The sequence below is a fragment of the Bremia lactucae genome, linkage group LG10 (assembly GCF_004359215.1).
Source record: "Bremia lactucae strain SF5 linkage group LG10, whole genome shotgun sequence".
Lineage (NCBI taxonomy): Eukaryota > Oomycota > Peronosporomycetes > Peronosporales > Peronosporaceae > Bremia > Bremia lactucae.
Genome location: NC_090619.1, coordinates 19,969 through 30,527, shown reverse-complemented (window position 1 = coordinate 30,527; position 10,559 = coordinate 19,969). Strand labels below are relative to the sequence as shown.

Here is a 10,559-nt window from a genome sequence, read left to right as displayed (position 1 = left end):
GAGCACATCGCGATATTTCCACAGAACCTCAAAGAACGGACTGTCTCTCAAGGCATCCCAGCCTTGAGCAGCGAACCGTTTCTTTTTGTCCGTCTGTAGGATGCTCTCGTCCGTCGTGGACGACGAGCAGCAGTCTACCAAGTTCTCTTCTGGAACTGGTGTGACTATTTTGTGGATCTTTCCTTCCTTTAATTGAGCAAGAAACAGATTCGACGACATCTCCGGAATATCTACTATCTCCTCGGCAGATTTAAGGACTTGCCGGAGCACCTCAACCGAGGATGCCTCCACAATTTCGTCTTTGACGGCCTCAAACGCCTCGATTGAAGGCCCGTCCTCTTTATTAGAGACTGATCCGAAGGTCACTCGTTTAGACGTGCCTTTGATCGTCCTAATCTGTCGGGTACTCGTTCTTCGAGTCACCACGACCTTTTTCTGAGAAGCGGGTGCCGTTGCACTTCTGGCTAACGCACCCCTTCCAATCGCACCAGGCTCTAGGCACTGTGCCGGTTCATGGGACGCTTGACTTCCTGTCAGCGCCGTCTACTGCCACAGGCTCTCGGCTTTGTGCAGGGCTATGGGACACATGACTACTTGTCATTTCCCTTTCCACTACCCAGTTTCCACGAACTGGGTAGGAATTGGTGATGCTTGACATCCCGTCAACGCACCATCAACTGTGTTCGACACGACATCAGTTGCATACGCCTCTCGCAGGAGCACATCCTTTTCGGTGTCCTGCGTAGAGCTCGCAACTGTGCGTCGACGCCAGTCTATCCATGGTTGGTGTTTCGAAAACCGTGGCATGCCTAGGATGAGGTCATAAGGACTCTCCATACCTAGCACTGTGAACTTCTCTTTACAAGGGAAGTCACTGAAGCTGAAGGCGAGTTCTACCTGAACTCCCTCAGACTTAACGAGCGGAGCGTTTGCCAAACGAACGGTCGCCTCTTCTCGCTTGTCATCCTGGCAAAGCGACTCAAACATCGCCGGTCTCTTTCTTAGAGCCGCAAGTTGTTCAAGATTTTGTGATGCACCCGATTCCACTAGGAGGGTCATCACCTGGTCATAGCCTCGTACTTGAGCGCTGTAGACCAGCACGGTTGAGGTCCGAAATTTCGAGACCTTAGGAACTATGCTACCCATTTGTTCCACAACTCTGAACTTAGGGGTAGCTTCAGAAACCGCGTCAGTAGGGCATCCCGCCTCTACTGCTCTCTTGCATTTTCCGACCCCTCAGTTGTCGATGAAGAACTCATGCGTCTCGCACGCTGGTTTTTGTCATCACCCTTTAGGTAGGGAGCCCTCCTGCTGGGCGTCTTCGCCCCAGCAGGGACCCTGGCATAGCAGCGAGCCATCATATGGCCGCGCTTGCCGCATTTTATAACAGACAACATCTGCATTGCCCAACTCCGTGGGAGTGGATCTGACCTCTCGGCCGACGGCTTATATTAAGCTGTCGCCGAGGAACTGTTGTAGGATTGCTCCTCAAGTAAGGCAATATGAATTGCCTCTTCCATCGTCGACGGCACCTTTCTGAAAAAAGCCTGTCGCGATGGGCCATGCCGTAGTCAATTCCTAAACGTGGGTACCTTTGTGTGCTCCGGAATCGGACCTACAGTAATGGATGCCGACAGCAAGCGCATCTCATGCACATACTCTTGCAGAGATCGCTTTGCCTGTCGCGCTCCAAAGAAGCGCGCCTGAAGCAACGCTTCGTTGTTCGGCGGCTGGTACATGGTGCGAATCTTTGTCTTAAAGATCGCTTGTGTAGGGAACGCCTTAACGTCTGCTATAAGCGCCGAGTAAACCTACTCTAAGGCCTTATCGCGCATGTGCGACATGGCGTACGACACCATCCGGCTGTCGTCCTTGATGAGCTGCGCGACACCGCATTGCATCACGGCTAACAACTAGTGAACAATCGTGTGCGCTGCAGTTCCATCGAACTTAGGCGGTTCCATGCGAATGGGCCTCGGCTAATGCAGTCTGGCAGAGAGCATCCCAACAGTCCTATAGAGAGCCTCGCTCTGAGCCTGCTCATGCCTCAGCTCATCCTGAGTCTGAGTGACGGACCCCGCCCCAGCATGGCTCTGTGCCTCGGACGCGGCCCTCCGCTGTCCGAGCACGAATGCCTCAAACTGCTCCAACTGAGCATCATGTTGCTCAGGAGGACTACCCAGGAGCCTGGCCAGGGCTTGTTCACCAAGTCCCTGCGCCATAAGCCCTGCCACCTCCCGATGATGTTCGGAGAGGTGGGGAAATTGAGCCCGATCAATACTAAGGCTCATCCTCACGTATACACGCAGAGATGCGGGTCGTGGGAAGGATTTCAAGTGCTTTTAAGTGAAGGCGGGCGCGTCGTAATGCGGCCACGCTCTACTTAGACACACCCTAGCACAGCGAGGAAGCGGTTTAATCAGCTTCTATTGCGTGCAGTGAGGTAGTTGTGGTGGGCGTGTTAGCGACCTCACCCAACGCACTAAGTACTTTGATTAAGTGCCGTCACGGGAGCGGTAGTCCGGCTCCTCGTGCGCACTTATCAAGTAGGAAGTAGTTTTTAGACTGATTTCTATTTAATCGTATTAAATATAAATACCTGTTATACCAATCAAAATGTCATCTCTATAGATAATACTTAATATGTATTGCGAGCGTATCTTTCTAGATACCTCGCATAACGGATGACGCTAGGCATCATCCCTCCTAATGTGAATGCTCCCATGTGCATCACATCACCAAGTGTACTTAACGGGGACTGTGTAACATTAGGGCAAATTTAGCCTGTTACAATCCTAACATCCTAGTTAAGCAGCGAGGGAAACCGGCAGTCAAAGCAGGTATTTAAGAATGATGCTTCAACAAAACGATAATATCAGCATTTGAGCGTCAGACACCCCCAAAAAAATCAGGTGCAAGACATTAATTGTTAGAAGCACAACGCCGCAAATAAATTTGTCATGAAAATAATCCATGAAAGAAAAATCTCTGGGGCAAAATCAAAGCTTCGATTACACCAGAGGGCACCGCCAAGAAAATTTATAGAAGGGAATACCTTAAACTTGCCGTCTTTATCGACTGGCAGCGGAACGCGCAATCCCCTACTACCACCTCGACACTGGCTTCCCACGAATTTCTAAAAAGCTCATGGACACCAAGATCCCAATGAGCTTGCTCAAGCGCCGTGAGTGACAGCATTTTGGACCGTAACAAGAGGTACAGGTGCTATAAGTCCGCTTCGTTCGTACAATGTACGTCTTTCGGATGCATCTGCCCAATCATGTTAACAGCCTCGTCCACATCACGGAGATACCCAGCGTCTGCAGTCCATGCTGCAAGTCCATGCTGCAAGGTAGCCCTTCTTTATCGTATAAATGAGCGAAAGGTCCCATACGATGATCGCATCGTGCAGCGCGTGATAATCTTTGTACGTCAGCTTTCCCTGGTTCGTGGTAACCAAGTGCTTCATAAGCTTCCCCACGACTTCTCTTAAGAGATTAAGGCCGACTCCACGCAGCCAACGCTGGATATTGATAGCATTGACCTTGCCATCCATGTATGTATCCACGCGCGCTAAGGCCTCGCACAGCAGCTGGTCTACTGTCACGCGTGAGCTACGGCGCATAAGCTTGGCGCGCTGCTCGGCTTCCACACTGCTAGCCTCCAAAGTCTCCTTTGATGTGGCCAGAGCGAAAAAGCAGAGGATCGGGCGACCACGATGGATAGTAGGGAGCTCCGAAGCTTCGTTGCGAGCAGAAACAGACCGATCTCAACCCTCGCGCATGAATAATCGAAAAGCTATTGATCAACTTAATTTTTAATCCGCCGGGTGCCAAAATTAGATTTGATCCTATCCTACCGAATGAGTATTTTGGATGAGCACAAGGAAAATATATATGGCTGTTTACTAAAGCTTGTCCTGGTCTGAGCTAGCCAAAAGTCGCGTTCCTCACTGGTGTAGCGGTACTGCCAAATTCCATCAACCCGAGGTAAATTTGCACCAGTCTGCAGTTGAATAGCTCACCAGTGGCTACTACTGCAGAAACATCAACGATATTTGCAAATTTGAACGTTCCAAACTGTCTGGCACCTACCTGACACTGGAACTTTGCAGGACCGCGTGTTACGGCCAATTTTTCCGCACCTACTTACCGAAGATGTATTTTAATTTGCGAAGTCAAAATTATTTTTTGAAGGAAAGTTGTGACAGAATGATTGAAGTAGGAGCGGTTTAATTAATATATTCCAAAAGGGATATCAATTTTAGTTGTAGTGGCAGTTTTGCGCTGTCGATTCTCCTAAGTTAGGTTCGACCTGTGCTTGTAAAGTTGAAATTTGTGTCTCAAGTACCCTCTGTATAATTAATTTTTATCTTGTATCGTATGTCCCTCCTAAGTCGCACTTCATGTAGTATCGCCGATTTTTTTTAGAGCTCTTGATAGCCATTGTATAGCCTTCAATGAAATGCAAACTAGTTTGCAGCTTTGAAGAGCTCATCAAATGTGGTGTAGGTTTTTGCAGGCGGGCACGTCTTAATACGGCCACGCTCTACTGAAGCACACACCCTAGCACAGCGAGGAAGCGGTTTTACCGTCTACTCTCGCATGCAGTGAGGTTGTAGTGGTAGGGGCCTTATCGACCTCACCCAACACACTAAGTACTCTGGTACATGTGTCGTCAATGTCGTCACGGAAGTGGGAATCCGGCTCCTCGTGCGCACTTTCCAAGTAGGAAGTAGTTTTCAGACTGATTTATATTTAATCGTATTAAATATATATACCTATTTTTAACCAATCAAAAATTCCACTCTGTAGATAATACTTAATATGTATTGCGAGCGTATCTTTCTTGATACCTCGCGTTACGGATGACGCTGGGCGTCATCCCTCTTAATGTGATTGCACCTATTGCATCACATACACAAGGGTTGGTTACAAATGTGCACCACATTCGAGTGGTGGGTCTAATTACTTTTATTTAGTAATTGACCACCCCCTTAAGTACACTTGGTGTACTTAACGGGGACTGTGTAACATTAGGGCAAATTTAGCCCGATACACCACCCCCCCTTTAAAAACGAATTTACATTTTAAATTCGTCAAAGAGGAGGGAGGAACTGCGAGCACACTCAATCACTCTAGCGCACGTGTTTCCATACACAGCGCCAAATATGCCACCTAAAGGGGCCACGTTGGTGGGTCGTCTGCGAAGACGCCCATTCAACCTCGCGCTAAGCGCACGCGCCGCGTTAATTCGGCGGCCGCGTCTAATGCCTTTGTCGATTCGTCGACAGCTACTGCTGCTGTCGCGTTAACTGGGCTTAAGGATGCATCCCACTTTCGCAGTGAGGATGTTGATCCGTCGCTCATTGTCGAGTCGACACTGTTGCCGTCACCTCATAGTAGTGATGCGGACAACGATCTAATGAGGGATGATGATGGCGCTATAGTGCCCATCAAGACTTCACTCATTGCTCCTAACATGGAGACAACAAAGGTTACCAATGCTGTCTCGTCGTCTGCGCTGCCTAGCGCAGCGACCATTAATGAGAGCGTTGCCAATGAAGGCGCAGCCTCCGTTGGTAAAACCACAACATCTATTGCTCAGGCCATTATCCATAATAGTTCTGACACAGAGGATTCGGAGCATAAAGCTCCTCCGACGGCACGTAAACGTGCTCAGTCGGTGTTACAAGCCAGTCGTATCAATCGTGGCTATGCGACGGGTAGCATACCACTTATGCCCCCTCCATCTCAATGGCCTCGTGCCAATGGGCCGAGAGCCTCGCTCCTAGAGCGCACTCCTTTGGACGCCAATAAGTATTATGGCGTCTTTAAATCATAGAAGGCTCAGGAAAAATCGCTTGGGCGTATTTTCCCGATCCCGGTCGTGTTGCGTTCAAATGAAACGCCCGACCAGTACGAGGCGGAATTCACGCGCCGCATTCATCCGCGTTCCGATGCGATGAAATAGCGGTCGCAGCGAATTAAGTTGCCCGCTTGCGTGTGAAAGAAATCATGGGCGGTACTGTACCCCTTGTTTCTTCTCACAACGCTGCTTCTGCTAATCCACATGAGACTAGCGAAGAGGCCTCAGCTGGTGCTCCTTTTCATAGGCAGCCACCAAGCCGGGCACATCAATACGTAGGGTATCGATCGGTTACCAAGAGTCAAAACGCTTTGGGTAACCTCTCCATTGGACGAGGATCTGATACCTTTGCCTCACGGAGCGGTGGGCAAGCAACCTTCCAACAAGGTAGCGTTGATTCCCACCCGCATCTATCAGTTCAGGCGGCGCCCGATAGGAGTGGCGGTCTCCGCTACCTACTCGCGGCTGCTTTTACTTTGTCCACTCAGTCGCAGGCGTAAGTGCTGCAGAATGACGTATTGTGAATCTCGAGGGTCAAGTCTTGCGACTGACCTCGGATCTTCGGGGTGTCCGCGCGCAGGGTCGTCAGGGTTAAGAACGCCTGAAACTTTGGCCTGGCATCCTGGAGAAGTTGATGCTGAGGGACCCGCATTACGCGCGTGGTATCCCTCGCTCTCCGAGTCCTTAACGTGGTGGGAGGAGTCATTCGGCTGGAAGTTTTTTACCTTCTCCGCCCGCCTCACCCGATCGACGGAGGCGACTACATTTTAAGATGGTTGGTCGAATTGGACGACATATTTTTTTCATATATTTTTAATTTAGCCAAGTAGGCTAAATTAAAAATATATGAAAAAAAATTGGCGGTGTGCTCGAGCTAGGCCTTTAATGCACCTTGTTCTTACAAAGTTTCCGTTTGCTATCGGCTCTATCCTTTGGAAGTAAGGCAAAAAGCTGAAGCTGCCCAAATTTATAAAACTTTACAGAATTTGCTGCGTTTGTTGGTAATTACTTAAGCTATACTGGTATTCTTACGATTATTTTTGTTCTGCTTGGGTCAAATATAGTAGCTTGGCGAATATCATCTTCTGTTTTGACCCACCCTTGTGTATGTGATGCACCTATGTGCATCACATACACAAGGGTGGGTCACAATGTGAACCACAGCATAGTGGTGGGTCTAATTACTTTATTTAAGTAATTGACCATCCACTGAAGTACACTTTCTATACTTAACGGGGATTGTGTAACATTAGAGCAACTTAAGCCCGTTACATAACCTGTCGGTCGAAGTTTTTTATTCTCCGTGTCCCGATAAACCATGCAAAGGGATCCAAAGACAACTATGTCTTTCAGATTGGGAGACGTCCCAGTCAAAACCTCGAGTGGTGAAGCTCGTGCTGTGTTCGACCTCGTCGGACTTCGAATCAGTATGTATGCAGCATTCTCAGCTACATTGCTCCAGCATGTTTTCGGAATGGTTGATCTAAAAAGCATGCACCGAGCCAAATTCATTAAAGTACGATGCATGCGTTCAGCCTTTCCGTTGCTTGCTTGGTTTACGGGCTCGCTCACTTGTCTTAGAAGTCCTTGTTGCTTGATAAAAGTCAACGTTGGCATACTCGCCTCCTCCAACGGTGCGAATAACATGTACGCGGCAGTTAATTATCTTTTCTAATTTCGTAAGATAAAGCTTGAGCTTTGTAATAGCTTGGTATTTTGTTCTTCTGGTAAAACCCGAACATAGTTCGACTTGTGATCCACAAAGTTAACCAGATAGCGATTGCCGTATCGATCGAGCGGTGTACTCGGGCCCTTTAGATCACTCCACCTGCTCGATCGATCGGAATTACTTTCACAGTTACGCTGCGGCTGACGGGATTTAGTCGCCTTACCCTCCGTGCAGATCGCGCAAAATGGTTCTGAGTGGTCAGTAAATACCTGAACCGTATAACAGGACACTTGTTTGTTAATTATGTCGAACGCTAAATGGCCGGATCGTGTATTAAATCGTAGAGGGAACCCTGCTAAACATGAGTTTCACGTGGCTCAGAAATGACTGCACTCATTTTCGATCTTTTGTGTCATGTCTGATGCTGATTGCATCTTTGCCACGAGAATATTTGACTCCATGCACAAGTTAAAGACCACTTAAGAGGCTGTGCCTTTCACATTGACCATTTTACCATGACGTGTCTCCATTCAACAATCTTGCTTGACCAATCACCCAAACGACATTAGATTGCGGGACAACGGAGGCGCGTAACCTACCACTGAGCTGCAATTCAACATTCTTATTCTTCGCCACACCACAAAAGGTAAATCGTCCTTTCCTTAGAGCTTTTGAGTGTTTACCATTTGGAAGGAGCAACCATTCAGATTCTCGACAGTCTTCTGCATCTAAAAACTTCAGGTTCAACATGAGAATCTGGTTCGCGATCACAAGTATCCTTTGGGGATTCTTGAATAGGGTAGTCAAATCCGTCCTCGGAAGAAGCCGCGTATTGGTACATTGCGCACCAGGTGTCTACTAGCATCACTTTCAACAATCCAGTCGTCCACATTCACGGCATTCTCGTAAGCCGCGAGTGCCCAGCGTGTCTTTTCACCTTCAGCGCTCTTATTTTTTCGTCATGCATTTTCTCGCCAAGTGGTCTTGTTTGCTCGCTAATTGAATTAACAATTTCCTTAGGTCCGACTTCACTAGTTTTTCGTCATCTCCCCAAGCTCCTGTGCCCAAGCCACCAGTTCTTGCGCGTATGCAAGTAATCAGTACGCCTGGGATCGTATCTACTCGTTAGCGCGAACTTTAAATGCGGCGCAGTGTACTTGACAACACTTTCAAGTACAAGCTTTTCGCTCGTTTAGCTTGCGTGCATCAATGCTATTTAGTACAGGAACTGCTATGCCCACGAACGTGAGCTGTCCTTCTTTGAACCATACGATGCACATCTTGGTGCTGAGAGATATTGACCTTAAACGCGAGCCAAATTTGGTTTAGCAAGAAAGCAAAGCTTTGGGTTTGCATCCACTAGCCTTCTCTATGCGCTTAGTAGTATCTTAGCGGCGTCCCTTTCAGCATTGCTTAAGCTTGTTCGCCTTGACCACTCACTTCTCTAGTATCCGCATGCAAGTTTCGCCGATTTTATGGCTTCCAGGAACAACAATGTCCATTGGCGAAGTCCAGTTCCAAGTCCATTGTCACTAAATTTCCAATCATAAACTTAGAGTCGCGAGCATTTGGTACACGTTACCAATTCAGATAAACAAGGGGCTGTTGCCCTGCTCGAGCCTGATATTCGGCGTATGCTTGTGCTTGTTCCTGATATGCCGCATCGGCGCCATCGCTTTTGACCGGAAGTGCTGATCCAGCGCGTAGCTGCGCCTCTCCACGCGCAATCCGTGCTTGTGCTTCGCCACGCTGATAAAAACTTCCTTGTTCAAATTGTCCTTGAGCTGATATATCATCGATCTGGAAGGAATGCATGGGCAAAGCGTGTTATGTCACGTGGTTAAAAATGGACGCGCTCTGACCACACTCCCATGCAGCACGCGTAACTGGTGGAGCCACTCGGGAAAGGAGTGGAGCGGATGAGGAGGAGTTAGTGACCAACAAGGAGCGGGTGTTAGCCGCTTTGAAAAGGTTGCCTTAATGTATTGATATGGCTGAAAGGACAAGCGTGAGCGCCTCGGAAACATATGATGTATTTCCTCCGCATACGTCTCGTCGGCAGAGGCGTCAGACCCGTCGCATGGGCTCATAACCTGTTGGAGTTTATATCCGCGAACAAATTTGACTAAAGGGGAATTCTGAAGAGTAAAAAGAATGTATTGATTGACCAAAACTTCAGCTACGATCTTAACACGCTAAGTCTCAGGTTGATGTTTCGTGACAGAAAGTGTCGACTGGATTTTCGCGACAACTCCTAAGAGTCTGTATGACACATGATGCACCCCAAACATTTTCAACACAAGCTCCTCCAGAAAGCTTCCACGCAACGCGTGAGGGGTTTTTCACTTAAGTGAACTTGAAAAGAAAGCGGGAAAATGTATAAGTTCGGCCGTAGGGGGGCTCCGTAGGTGCAATGTTGTACGCTCTACAATGAGGCTAGCAACATGCGTCTATCGACGAGTTCATAGAACATGTTCATGACGTGGCCCGAGAAAGTTAATCTTGCTTCACCGGCAAGGGTCTTTACACGCGAAGGTGTTGAGAGAACAGGGTGCTTAACAGATAGAACTTTTGTGACAGCAGCATATACATGCTGCTAGCGAGCCGATGCTGACGCGTCGACCGAAAGCCTAAAGATCGAAATCTTCAAATTTATGGCAGTCGGAGGCGACTACATTTTAAGATGGTTGGTCGAATTGGACGACGCCATTGAAGCTCGCCGCATCAATGACGATGCAACAAAAGTGAAATTTGGCATGACCAACTTAGCCGGACGTGACGAATCTTTGGCCTTAGAGCTCAGGCTACACGATCTATTGGTACTGGGAAGTATGAGGTCTTTAAAACCCGGCGCAGGCAAACATTTGAGCCGCCATGAGCTAAATTAAGGGCTCGAGCCGAGGTGCTAGATGTGAAGTAGGGCAAGCGTGATCTTCACGGTTATGCCCTACATACACGATACCTTGGAAGTTGTTTCGTGGTTTACTTAATAATATGACAAACACAGGAAATTGTGTTTAAG

General features: G+C 48.2%; 1 protein-coding gene across 1 annotated transcript; it reads right to left on the bottom strand.

Moving 5' to 3' along the window:
* Positions 1–3,301: 3,301 nt before the first annotated feature.
* CCR75_009026 (uncharacterized protein) lies at positions 3,302–3,625 on the bottom strand (the record flags this gene model as incomplete). Its single annotated transcript, XM_067967073.1, has 1 exon — positions 3,302–3,625. One exon carries the CDS (start codon positions 3,623–3,625, stop codon positions 3,302–3,304), a length of 324 nt encoding a protein of 107 aa, XP_067815302.1.
* Positions 3,626–10,559: the final 6,934 nt, after the last annotated feature.